This window comes from Dipodomys ordii, unplaced genomic scaffold (genome assembly GCF_000151885.1).
Source record: "Dipodomys ordii isolate 6190 unplaced genomic scaffold, Dord_2.0 Scaffold6, whole genome shotgun sequence".
Taxonomy (NCBI): domain Eukaryota; kingdom Metazoa; phylum Chordata; class Mammalia; order Rodentia; family Heteromyidae; genus Dipodomys; species Dipodomys ordii.
Genome location: NW_012267222.1, coordinates 3,250,285 through 3,263,653, shown reverse-complemented (window position 1 = coordinate 3,263,653; position 13,369 = coordinate 3,250,285). Strand labels below are relative to the sequence as shown.

Genomic DNA, 13,369 nt, shown 5'->3' with positions numbered 1-13,369 from the left:
TGACGCCTGTGTGGGGGCCGGGGGACGTCCGTGACGCCTGTGTGGGGGCCAGGGGACGTCCGTGACGCCTGTGTGGGGGCCGGGGGACGTCCATGACACCTGTGTGGGGGCCGGGGGACGTCCGTGACGCCTGTGTGGGGCACTGGGGACGTCCATGACGCCTGTGTGGGGCACTGGGGACGTCCGTGACGCCTGTGTGGGGGCCGGGGGACGTCCATGACACCTGTGTGGGGGCCGGGGGACGTCCATGACACCTGTGTGGGGGCCGGGGGACGTCCGTGACGCCTGTGTGGGGCACTGGGGACGTCCATGATGCCTGTATGGGCCACTGAGGGACGTCCATGAAAACTTGAAGCAGAAGGATATGACCCAGCTGCCCAACACTGAGTGTCCGGCTGGTGCTGGGGACCCTCATTCTTGGCATCTGCATCTAAGGAATGGTGGCAGGGGCAGCTGGGGCCCAGACCTGGCTCCGTCATTAGCCTTGGAAGGCCCGGAGCCTGTCTGCTGGGTTACGATGGGCGTGTAAAGAAATAGAGCTTGGGAGTCTGGGAAGGTGGCTCAGTGGTAGAGCGCTTGCCTTGCATGCCTGAGGCCCTGGGTTCCGTTCCTCAGCACCACATAAGCAAAAAGACAAGCTGGAAGTGGCGCTGTGGCTCAAGTGGTAGAGCGCTAGCCTTGAGCTGAAGAGCTGAGGGACAGCGCCCAGGCCCAGAGTTCAGGCTCCATGACCGGACCCCAAAAGAAATGGAGCTTGGCCGTCTTCCCTGCCCTTCTGCAGCAAGGCTCACGTAGCCAGCGTGCTGCGCCGCAGATGGGGTGAGACGCGCCTTCTCCTGTCCTCTCAGCCTGCTCAAGGGCTGTGCTCCGTGTGCACCTACTGCCTCGAGGCTGGTGATGAAATACAAGGAAGAGAGGTTGACCTTACCTCAGAGTTGTTCTTTTTGAGGATTTTCTGGTGCCAGCAGTGGAGCTTGAACTGATCGTTTGAGCACTGTTCCTTAGCTCTTTCCCCCACTCAAGCACGGTGCTCTACTATTTGAGTTACAGCTTCACTTCTGGCTTTTTGGTTGTTAATTGGAGATAAGAATCTCAGGGATGCTCCAGCGCAGCTGCTGGAAACTTTGGTCCTCAGATCTCAACCTCCTGAGTTACAGGCGTGAGCCACTGGCACCTGGCACTCGGTTTTTATTAGATTTCCATTACGGTGCATGGTGGAGCAGAGCTGCTCACCGCATGGTGGCTGGGCAGCAGAGGAGTGGGGACAAGGGACCCTTCGGGTCACCCCCAGTGCTGGTTTCCACCATGTCTCAGTAGGGCCATCAAAGTATGGCTCTGCCTCCTCGCCTGTCGCTCTCAGTAGTGACACACAGTAACACATCAGCCTCATCTAGGCTGCCGTCTGCGGAGGCCAGCAGGATTGCATTTCCAGAGGAGGCTAAATAGTCATGGAGGGGCCGGAGGGTGGGGTCCCTGGTGGTGGCTGTTGAGCTGAAGTCTTCAGCCAGCACCCACTTTCTTCTCGCATCAGGAATGGGGAGAGTGGTCCCCTCCCCATGGAAGGCCTGTGAAGCTCATACATTAGGCCAGCCTTGGGGCTCTGTCTAGGACCATCAGGCCCAGGAGAGGGTGGCTTGCTGCCCCCGAAGACCAAACTGTGTCTCTCTTCCCCGAGCTGGCCTCTGTTAGCGTGGAGTCCTGGCTGCTGTAGGTGTAGGCTCGGTGCCTGCCTCGGGAGGGGTGGACTTGGTGTTGGAGATGTGGCCTCCTGCCAGACCCTGTGCAGTGCAGAAGAGCCACTGGCTTTCTCAGCTCACTATCTGCCTACTGTGCCGTGTGTGCCAGTGCTGAGACCTTTGTGCTAGTCCGATGGTCTTGGACCTCCCGGGCACTCACACGTCACCCCTCTGAGACAGCCACACCCACAGGCCTTCGCCCCTGTGAGCCTCCATGCATCTCTACAGGGGCTAGGGCACCTCGCAGCCAGGGGTCGGCTGATGAGCCTTCTAGAAGTTGTCTGTGCTAGGGTGAGCTAGTGCAGCCGGGGCAGCTGCAGGCAGTGGTGCCTCTGGCTGTGGCTGCCCGACCTGTCTCAGAGCCTGGTTGGCTAGAACCATGTGGCCATTGCTTTCTGGTCCCTCCACTGGGTCCCTTGGTGACCCTCTGACGAGGCCTCCCGCCTTGCCCAGGGCGCGGCCTGGGGCAGTCAGCCCTGCTCCCAGAGCCTCCTGAGGAAGCAGCGCCAGCCACGGCCCCGGCAGGGCGGGAGTGGGCGGCTGTTCTCCATGCCTCAGCCTGGCAGGAGAGACACGCATCCAGTGTAGAAAGGAAACGTCTTCTCCTTGGGGAGATCTTAGTGTCATAGAAACCCAGGTACCACAGGCCCCCAAAGGTTTTAAGGGCCCCAGGGAACCCCACAGCCAGAAGAGACATTGAGTACTTTGTGGCCCTCTCTCGGGCCCTGGGGTCCGGTCAGGATGGGGTGGGACTCTGTCAGACCACCGTGTGGCCAGCCAGCACTCTGTCTCTGCCTCCTTCATCCCTTCAGCCAGGGCTGGCTCCTGAGGGTGTTCTTGGAGGACTGGGCGCTGCTCAGCCTGGGAAGAGGCCCGGCCCCCACCATGCTGCCAGCCAGCCCACACTGAGTCACAGCCGTGCCCCACGCTCTGCCGCCTTTTGGGATTTGCAGGCGGGCTATCTCATGCTAGAAAATGCCAGAATCCTGCTGCTGCCCTGCCCCCTGATTGCTCATAGTCCAGCAACTTAATGGCCTCCAAATCCTTCCTTCCCCTAGAACCAGGGCTGAACTCAGCACAAGGCCAGAGCAAGTGGGGGTGCCGTGTCCTTTCCTGACTCTCCTCTGCCTCTCTGTCCTGGAGACCCAGCATGTCCAGAGCGCCGGGTGCCGCCTCCTGCAGGCCAGCGCAGCCTCAGCCTGGCATGTGTGCGCACACAGGCATGGACTACAGGGCCTCGGGAAAGCAGATGAGGCAGTCCAAATCCTGCTACGCTCTTAGGGCTTCTGAGCTCTGGATTGGATTGGGGTCAGGTGGTGCCAGTTGAGTCAGGACATAAGCTTTGAATTCTAACATGAAGGCCACAGCGGTGTAAAATTAAGACATCCTTACCAGGTGCCCTGGGCGCTGGTGGCTCACACCTGTAGTCCTAGCTGCTTAGGAAGCTGAGATCTGAGGATTGAGTTCAAAGCCAGCCTGGGCAGGAAAGTTTTGGGAGACTCTTCAACAAACTATCCAAAAAGCTGGAAGTGGCACTGTGGCTCAAGTAGTAGAGCACATGCTTGAGCAAAAAGAAGCTCAGGGACAGCGCCTAGACCCAGAGTTCAAGCCCCAGGATGAGGGCACACACACAAGAAATTAAGACATCCTTTTTTTGGTCATTCATCTGTTCAAAATGCGTCCCTGTGTGTCCCCCACTCTTGCCGGCTTCCAGAAAGTCAGTAAGAACTGCAAGGCCGAGAGTGAGCACAGGGTGAGGGAAGAAAGCAGCCGTGGCCAGAGCATGCCTGTTAAAAGAGGATCGACATTAAAAGCTAGCTGGGGCAGGAAAGTCCATGAGACTCTTATCTCCAATTAACTAGCAAAAAAAGCTGGAAGTGGAGGTGTAGCTCAAGTGTGTTTTAGCAAAAAAGCTGAGGCAGCACCCAAGCTCTGAGATCCATTAGTCTTCAGGCCAGGGGATTTCTCAGCTGCACACAGAGCAGTTTTGCCAGGGTCTGAGCCCCCCAGGTAAAGAGAGGCTGAGAAGGGCGATGAGGGCTGCGTGATAGCACTTGAGCCTCCACTGCTTCCCAAGACAGGCGGCCGAGCCATCCTGGCACAGTCCAGACCTCAGCTGCAGCTGGACCCAGGGGAGACATAGTGTCTCTCAGCGGGCTGTGTCTCAATAGCCAAGTGTCGCCAATAACCAAAACATCGTAGTTGCTTTTCTGATGGTCCCAAGACCCTTCTCGTCTTCCATTAGAACTTGGGAGAGGATGGACCTTGTGGCTTCTTAATTAAGAGGATTTGTGTCCCAGAGGCTCCTGGGATGTTCTGTCACCACTGGGAGGAGGCCTCTCTAGAGCAGACATTCACTAATTACAAAAAGGACAAGCATATTGATTTTACTGAGGGTGGAGCTTAGTCATCCTCTGTGCCACACTCCAAATGTGTGCTCTCAAAGCATAGAAAATGCAAGACGGAAAACATTTGGTTTGCAGCGTGAGGCTCCAAAAGCCACAGGCTTCCCTCCGGTGGAAGCCAGCACTTGGCAGGAGACAGGAAGCAGATTGAGGTCGGAGCAACCAGGCTGGGAAGGGGTGCCAAGCCCCTGAGCATGGAGGAGGCAGTGCCCTCTGACCTGCTACTCCTGTGGCTGACCTGCTCCAAGATGCCCGGGGCCATCTGCCCCTCCTGGCGCCACAGCCCGGGTGGGCCAGTGTGCAGCAGTTGGAGCAGCTGCAGCCCCAGGGGTGCACTTGGCTTATGGAGGTCACTTTGAAGACAGCAGGCTTGCCCTGCAGGACATGTGCTGGGCTCAGCAGGACTCCTCCCTCGTCACCTCCTTGAGCACCTGTATTAGGGTGAAAACCTGGCCAGAAGAAGGGGAGCGGCACAGCCCAGCCTCCCTCACCCGTCTCCCTGGCCCTCCACCATTGGCCCCTGGTCCTCAGGGACCAGGCCCCCTGGCTTCTCCCTGCACTCTGGCATGCACACAGGGAACCCTAGAGCCCAGTGCTAGCCTGCTCAAGACCAGAGATAGCTTTTCTGGCAGCCAAGGCCACCAGCCCTCCTCCCTGTAACAGCCTCCGCCTTGTGAAGACACACTTGATTTCTGGTGGAAAGGCTTTTTCCTTCTCCCCGCCCTCCACCCCACACAGCCAGCCCTGTTATTGACTTTGCCTGTGGAGGGGGTCGGCTTTGAGGAGATGGCAGCTGTGCGGTGGGTGGGGGCCGTGCTGGGGAGCCAGCTGCCGCATCCTGCCAGCTCCAAACCCAGCAGGGACCAGGCAGCCCCTCCATGATCACTTGAGCCGGAGAACTGTTTACCAGAGACGAGGGCCCAGAAGCCTAACGCAGGCCAGTCCTGGGCCCTGCCCCACCCCGCCCCATCCCATCCAGTGCCGCTGCAGCCCCTGCTCCCTGACAGCAGGGGGAGGCTTGGCTGCTCCTGACTGGACACCCCCCCCAAAAAAAAAAAGGGAAGCAGGGTGAGCAGTGCTCCTAGGCCTCAGAGCCAGAATGATCAGCACATGCCGCTGTCCCCAATACGGGGAAGAGCCAGGGGGCGGTTGGCTGGCTCCTTCCTCATGGGCTGGAGCGGAGGCCTGGCGTCCTGCACCCTCCCCGATTCTGGAACACTTGGTGGCCTGTTAACCGCTGAGGCTGAGCAGCTGCCGCATTGTAGAACTGCGTGGTGCAGGGCGTCCCCTGGTCTGATGGAGAACAAGCTCAGAAAAGGCGCCCAGACCCGGGCGCCGGTGGCCCACGCCTGTCATCTTAGCTACTCAGGAGGCTGAGATCGAGGATCACGGTTCAAAGCCAGCCCGGGCAGGAAAGTCCGTGAAACTCTTATCTCCGATAAACCACCAGAAAACTGGAAGTGGCGCTGTGGCTCAAGTGGTAGAGCGCTCGCCTTGAGCTAAAGAGCTGAGGGACAGCGCCCAGGCCCAGAGTTCAAGCCCCACGACCAACAAAAGAAAAAACAAAAGTAAAAGCACCCCAGGCTGTACCGTGCAGCTCCACGGCAGCTGCCCGGCCCGGCGCCATGCCTCCAGGCTGTCCCTGGGATTCGCACCCAGCCCCTGACGAGACCCCAGCCCTGTTGCTCCTGATTCATCGTGCTGGTGCTCCCACATGAGCGTGTCTACCCCTCCACCCTCACATCCTGGAAGAGAGCTCCTTGTGTGCTTGGGGAAGTTCCTAATGGCTGCCAGCATCTGGCCTTCCCCGGGATGCCATGGTGCTGTGTTCCTGCCATCTTCGGGGATCCGGAGGGTCTGGCGTTTATGTTGCCAAAGTATACCTAGGCTCTGGTGGCAACACGTTGCATGTGCCCACACACGCCATGTGACAGGCATGCCCCTGCACAGGCTGGGAGCCGAGGCCCTGGCACCAGGGCCAGCATGTTCACACCAGACCTGTCTCCAGAGGGGAACCGTGACTGCGTGGTGCTGCTTCCTGGGACTGCCAGCAAGCCACCGGACTCCAGTGGGCGCTGATGGTGTATGCACAGATGGTACATGTCCAGAGATGGTCCCTTAGCACCCCAAGTCCTCCCGACCCAGCCCTCTGCCCCCTCGAGAGAGAAGGGATGGCTGGGGTGGCCTCTGGGCGGCCAGGGGAGGCGCGCACAGGGCCTCCTCTGTCCACTGCCTAGTGGACCACACAGGAGCCCACTGAGCGCCTGTGAGAAGAGCTGTGCCGTGTGCAGGGGGCCGGGGCCCACCCCAGCACGAGAAAGCATGTTCCACGTGTCCCGAGGGTGCCCTCTGCCTGGGCTGCGGCCTGGATGTCCGAGCAGCACCAGGTATCTGTCCTGGGATTGGCCCTGCTGCCTCTGGGGAAGCCAGGGCCTCGAGGCGATGTTCCCTGTTCCCTGTGGAAAGCATTGGTTTCTCTGATCTGCAGCTGCCCTGTGTGTCTAGTGGTTCAAAATATGCAAAAGTGGAAAAGAAAAAAGTCTATACTTAGCTGCCCTGGCAGTGTCTGCGTCTGCGGCCGCATGCACCAGCCCACCTGCGTCGTCCCGCCTCCCGTCCACCACGCCTAGGTTTGGGGTTTTTGTTGGTGGTTTTTTTTTTTCCAGCACTGGGGAGTTGGACTCGGGGCTTTATACTTGGTAAGCAGGTGCCATGCTCTTGGCTCCAGTTACTTTGAAGATAGTCTCCTGGGGGCTGGGAAGGTGGCTCAGTGCTAGAGGGCCTGCCTTGCATGCCTGAGGCTCTGGGTTTGATTCCTCAGCACCACATAAGCAGAAAGAAAAAAGCCGGAAGTGGCGCTGTGGCTCAAGTGGTAGAATGCTAGCCTTGAGCTGAAGAGCTGAGGGACAGCGCCCAGGCCCAGAGTTCAAGCCCCACGATAGGACCAAAAAGAAAAAAAAAAAGATAGTCTCCTATCTGCCTGTGTAGCTTGAGGCCTTTTTAGGCTTCTTGTGGCCGGGGTCATAGGCATGCTGTGCCACATCCAGCTTCCCTCCGCAGAGATGGACTCTCCAGTCTCTCTGCCTGAGTGGGCCAGGAATCAGAGCCTCCCAATATTAGCCTCCGAAGTAGCTCACCTTACAGGAATGGACCGCTGGCTGTCACTTGAGTCACCTTGAAGCAATCTCCTACATCATAGTGGGACTTCCAGTGCTCCCTGTGAGCCCGAAGGATGAGGACTGTCCAGCTGTGGGCAGCAGCTCCTCACCCTGCAGAGACCCCTCCCTGCAGAATCCCCAACTTGGGCCTATCTTCACATTGGCTGCCTGGCCCCAGTCCTATTGGTCTGGCTGCCTTTCAGCTTGTATGCTCTTGGTTTTGAAGACTGCTGGACTTCTAAGCCTCTGCCTTCTTTTCCCTCCCCAGGGGGGGCAGACAGGCCCCCCAGGTAGAAGAGTGGCTCCCAATAGAAAGGGGCCTGAGCTTTAAAGTAGGGAGGTACCTGGCATGGGTGGTCCAGCCCACCTGGTCCCTCCTTTCCTACCCATAACCCAGTATTTTAAGATGTGCCACAGCCACACTCAGGCCAGCAGAACCAAGCTGTGAGACCCCTCACAAGTTCCACATACTAGTTCTGTACTAGAGGGGCTGTTGGCCTCCACTGTGTGGACAGAAGCTACATACAGGTTTTCCTCTGTACAGCAAGCAATCCCCAAGACGGGGATAAGACCTGCTCATCAGCCTGATGCCTTGATCTTTTTTTTTTCTTTTGGTCAGTGGTGGGGCTTGAACTCTGGCCCTGGGTGCTATCTCTCAGCTCTTTAGCTCAAGGTGAGCGCTCGACCTCTTGAGCCACAGTGCCACTTCCAGTTTTCTGGTGGTTTATTGGAGATAAGTCTCACAGAGGGCTGGGAAGATGGCTCAGTGGTAGAGAGCTTGCCTTGCGTGCATGAGGCCCTGGGTTTGATTCCTCAGCACCACATAAGCAGGGGAAACAAAGTCAGAAGTGGTGCTGTGGCTCAAGTGGTAGAGTGCTATCCTTGAGCTGAAGAGCACCCAGGCCCGGAGTACAGGCCCCACAACTGCAAACTCCCCCCCCCCAAAAAAAAGTCTCACAGACTTTCCTGCCTGGGCTGGCTTTGACAGGCAATCCTTAGGTCTCAGCCTTCTGAATAGCTAGACTTACAGGCGTGAGCCACTGGCGCCTGGCTGATCTTATGTTCTTGACTCTGTTGGATGATCCCCATTTGGAATAAGGATAAGTGGAGAAGGGGGCTGGATCCTGCCATAGAAAGTGTGCTCCAGTGGCTGGGAAGGTGGCTCAGTGGTGGGGTGCTTGCCTTGCATGCATGAGACCCTGGGTTCGATTCCTCAACACCACATAACCAGGGGGGGAAAAAGCCAGAAGTGGCACTATGGCTCAAGTGGTAGAGCGCTAGCATTGAGCTGAAGAGCTGAGGGACAGTGCCCAGGCCCAGAGTTCAGGCCCATGACTGGACCCCCAAAAAAAAAGAAAGTGTGGTCCAGCCAGGCTCCGGTGCCTCACGCCTGTCATCCTAGCTACTCAGGAGGGTGAGATCTGAGGATCGAGGTTCAAAGCCAGCCTGGGCAGGAAAGTCCATGAGACTCATCTCCAAGTAACTACCAGAAAACCAGAAGTGGTTTTATGGCTCACCTTGAGCTGAAGAGCTGAGGGACAGCGCCCAGGCCCAGAGTTCAAGCCCTATGACTGATCAAAAAAAGAAAAGGGAAAGGTGGTACATACCTACCAGCATTATGGCACCGGGCCGCACCCCAGATGTCAGATGGCTGTGACCTGCCATGCCCTGCCTGGCTACACAGGACCCTGCGACTGAGTCCTGCGGAACTTGGCCAGGCCGCGCCGAGCCCTCCAGCCCCGGGAGCTCGGTGACTTGCCTCTTCAGAGCTGCTCACACATCTAAGAACCTCTCACTTTTCCCTGAGCTGTTTCAAATTGTATAGCCTCAAATTTCTATTTTAAAAGTCAGCCAGAGATCAAAGAGAACAGCAGGGCAGACTTCTTCAATGAAACATCTTGGAAAAGCCACTGACTTCCACGTAGGCGCCGAAGGCTCTTCAAACAGGAGCCAGAACCCCCGTGGAAGCGTGGTTCTGGTCTTTAAATACCCGGGCGTCCCATTGGCTCTGTGCTGGCAGGGCCTTGGCAGGTTTCACCTGGTGACATTTACAGCCCATTTTGGAGAAGGCTAGGGGAGGAAATGTTTGGTGTGACTTGACATTAGAGCCTCTGGTTCTCCCTCGTGAATACACCGATTGTAAAACACATTCACCTAAAATAGCTCCCGGGGCTTGGTGTCACCGTGGATGAAGGGCAGCTGCCCATTCCTGTGGCTTTCAGACATCCTCAGAAGCCTTGCACTGAAATGCATCCCCAGGGAACTGGCAGAGCTGGTGAAGCCTGAGCCCTGGCTCCTGGGCCTCGGAGGTGACCACCCAGTGCAGCACCCTGCCCGCTTCCCCAGGATTCATGGCACTGCTAGACCACTCCTGAAAGTGGGGGGCAGGAGGGGTGCTGCTCGTCATCCTGCAAGCCAGCAGGCATACACCAGGCCCTTGTGGGCAACACCCAGCCTTTGGTAGGTTCCGCTGGTCAGTCGAATGTCGCTGACTGTGGATGAGGTTACTGGGCCACCGAGAGGAGGGAGGCAGTGATGAGGGGTCTTGGATCCCACCTGCCACTTGCTCAGCATCTGCCTGGCTTGGGGCAGGATGGCAAGGGCTCTCTTCAAGAGCCCCCTAAAAGCAAGCACTGTTGAGTTTTGTGCAAGACAGCTTATCAAGGTCACGGCCACTTCCTGCTGCCTTCTCTGTAGGCCAAGACCATGGGTGGCTGCCATTCCCCGGGGCCAAACGCAGGGTGCCTGTCTCCCCTGCTCACATGTGGCTGAGGCTGCCCTCCCGCCTGTATTTCCTCCTCATGGGCTCTGCGGTGTCCCTAAGGTGCCCTTTTCTGTGTTCACAGCCCGAGACAGAGGACGAGAAGAAGCGCTTTGAGGAAGGCAAAGGACGGTACCTGCAGATGAAGGCCAAGCGGCAGGGCCAGACGGAGCCTCAGGCCTAGGCTCCCTCGCTGCTGCGGGCTGCGCAGCTGCAATGATTGCCCATGAGCTACCCCTTGGCCAAAACCCCATTCCCATTGAGAGCTGGTGTTGTGTGAAGTGTCTGTGCGGCAGTGTTAACTTACTCCCTGTCCCGAAAACCTGTGCACCAAAGCTTTATTTATATCCTTCCAGTATAAATGCTACCCAGTATTGTCCCGGGTGCCTGGGGAGCTTCTGAGCACACTGTAAGGTATGTAAGGAACCCAGCCCCACTAATAAAGCTGCTTTTTGGCTGGATCTACGCAGCCCGAGTGGTCATTTGTCAGGTCATTTGACAGCTGCCTGTCCTGCAGCTCCCTGCTCCAGTGGGCAGCCACCTCCATTTCCAGGAGCCTGGGCTTTACCCCTCAGCATCAGCACCTGGATCAGGAGTGGCGGCCTCAGCCCCTCTGTCTGGGACTCGGGGACCCACTTCCCCACTGATGGGCTTATAGCAGTATGCTGGCTCTCACAGGTGCCTCCTAGCTGATGCCTAGGACCCCTGTGCTGAGGTGGCGGCTTCCAGCTGCTGGGATGGCCTGCGCACAAGGGCCTGAGTGTCTATGCAGTCACTGTGAGGCTGTGTCCCTCCAGGTGTGTCCGCTCATCTGTTGTATATACGCCTGCATGCTTGTGGTGGGAGACTTACGTGTATCAGTGTTGCTGTGCGTGTGTGCACACGTGTTGCTGTATCTGGCATGTACATGCACGTTGCTGTATCTAGCAGTGTGCCTGTGCGCTGTGAGAGCACTCGGGCCTGCGTTCCTGTGGACCTCTGCTCCAGCTGCTTCTGGGGGAGATGAGCCGCCAAGACCTGTGCCCAGGCCAAGCCCACCCACCCCCTACCCCCGTCCACCACACACACCCAAAGGTGGTGTTGGACTTGTCCATGAGGCCTGAACATCTGTCCTGCTGCCTGGAGCAGACTGGCCTGTCAACAGCTGCGGCCTTGCACTGGTTCCCTTGGGCCACGGAGGGAGAACTCAGCTCCAGATGTGCAGAAACACCCGCCAACAGCTTTGGAATTTCTCTCCAGCCCAGTCCCAGCAGACAAGGCCATTTCCTGCCTGGGAGCAGGGGGAGGGGACAAGTTCTGCCACGTGCAGAATCTCACACACACACACACACACACACACACAGCCTCCTGGAGGCTGGCCTCAGGCTAACTTGCCCCTCATCCTGACCCATGCTGGAGTACACAGAGTGATGAAGCTGCTCTTCAAAGCTGTGTCCCAAGCAGCCAAACCAAGATCTGTGAATCCAAAGGTAGCCACACCTACCTCAACAAGGTCTAAGTCTAGGGCTTACCAAGGAACACTGACGCCCAAGGCACAGGTCATGTCTTTCATAAGATGTGCACTTACTGGGTGCCGTAGCTCACACCTGTCATCACAGGAGGCTGAGATCTGAGAATCACAGTGCAAAGCCAGCCCTGGCAGGAAAGTCTGAGACTCTTACCTCCAATTAACCACCAGAAAACCAGAAGTGGGGCTGTGGCTCAAAGTGGTAGAACACTAGCCTTAAGCAAAAAGCTCAGGGACAGCACCCAGGACCTGAGTTCAAGCCCTATGACTAACCAAAAAGAAAAAAAAAAAAAGTGCCCTGATATCTGACCCTCAGTCCTGCTTTGGCCTTGTAGCCATGTGGCTTTAGTTCTAGGTGCCCAAAATCCACTGTCCAGGCTTGTGGAGTACCTAGCACCAGGTTCTAGCACAGCACAATAGAACTCAAGTTCCCAGACACCCATTAGACACACACCTACCTACCTGCCACCTACTCAGAACTTGCAGACATAGGGCAGATACAGACATGGATAGCACTGAGCAAGCTGCCTGGCTGGGGGGGGGGGGGTGGCGTGTGCAAGGCCTGTACCACAGTCCTGGGGCAGGCTGCTCTTTGCCTATAGGGTACCAGTGGCTAGGTTGCCTGACAGTTTGCCTTTGGGCCTGTGGTTGAGCACACTCAGTGTGCTTGAGGCCTTGGGTTCAACATATCACCAGAAATAAAAGCAAAATCACGTCCCTCCTGATTGCAGCCACCCTCCACGATCTAAAACCTGGGTCCCTCAGGTACTGGTGGCTCACACCTGTAATCCACTCTGAGGATTGTAGTTCAAAGCCTGCGGGGGGCAGGAAAGTCAGTGAGATCCTTACCTCTAATAAACGACTCAGAAAAAGCTGGAAGTAGAGTTGTACCGAAGTGATAAGCACTAGCCTTGAGCATAAAGCAGCTCAGAGACAGCACCCAGGCCCAGAGTTCAAGCCCTAGGACTTGGGGGGTTGGGGGGAAGCTGGGAACCTGGGCTACCTAGGTGGGGCCTGACCAGTCTGAGCTCGCTGGGGGGGGGGGCGGTACTGAGTCCCCGACTACCCCACAGGCCAGGCTCTCCATTCCTGACTCTTTATAAAAGCATCTTCTACCTCAAAGGACCATGGGGCCAACTTGGGACCCCAAAAGCTGCTCGTGGACCTGGGTTGTGAGGACCATTTGGATGGTACACGCAGCAGCTTTGGGGGTGCTGGGCAGCCTCCCTGGGCCCCACAAGTGCCAGATGCTGTTTGGCCTGCAGTTTGCTTCAGTCCTGCCTTGGACAGGTACCCGCCTTTCTGCAGGCAGAGCCAGCCTGTCCACCCAGGGAGAGTCCCTAAGAAGCATGCCCACGTGTGCCCAGGAAGAACGTGGCAGGCGGCCCCGGGTGGGCCCAGGCGGCTGGCCGTGGCCTGGATGGAGGCGAATGCCAGTCCACCTGACCAGGCGTTTCCAGAGGTCCCCGTGAAGGGCCAGGGCCATTTTCTTCTGCACAGGGCCAGCTGGGACTGTGCGCCCCGCTAGGGGTGCTCAGGAGAGGGGAGGAGGGCCCCGCTGCTGACCCTGGGGTCTCCCAGCCCCCCGGTGGGGTTGGAGGGGGGTCAGGTCTGAGCGGGGGGGGGGCGTGTGGCCATGCACCTCCCTCTGTCACCGGGGCTCAGGGATAAGTTGGCACAATCGTGCGTCTTTCCGGCCCAGCTTCCTGGCCAGACAACTCGGACCCCTAGAATCCGGCCGCCCCGCGGGCCCGGGGTCCAGTTCGCGCCTCTCCAGGACCGCTCAGGCCGCGGCTGGCCCC

At 57.9% G+C, this 13,369-nt stretch overlaps 1 protein-coding gene across 7 annotated transcripts in view; it reads left to right on the top strand.

Moving 5' to 3' along the window:
* The window catches only part of Acot7 (acyl-CoA thioesterase 7), an 88,528-nt gene extending 78,007 nt beyond the window's left edge, over window positions 1–10,521 (top strand). For all 7 annotated transcript variants that reach the window (XM_013035597.1, XM_013035560.1, XM_013035552.1 and 4 more), the window contains one exon: window positions 10,146–10,521. In XM_013035597.1, coding sequence (XP_012891051.1) covers window positions 10,146–10,244 — 99 coding nt within the window. In that variant the 3' untranslated portion in view covers window positions 10,245–10,521. The remainder of the gene's footprint in view (window positions 1–10,145) is intronic.
* Window positions 10,522–13,369: the final 2,848 nt, after the last annotated feature.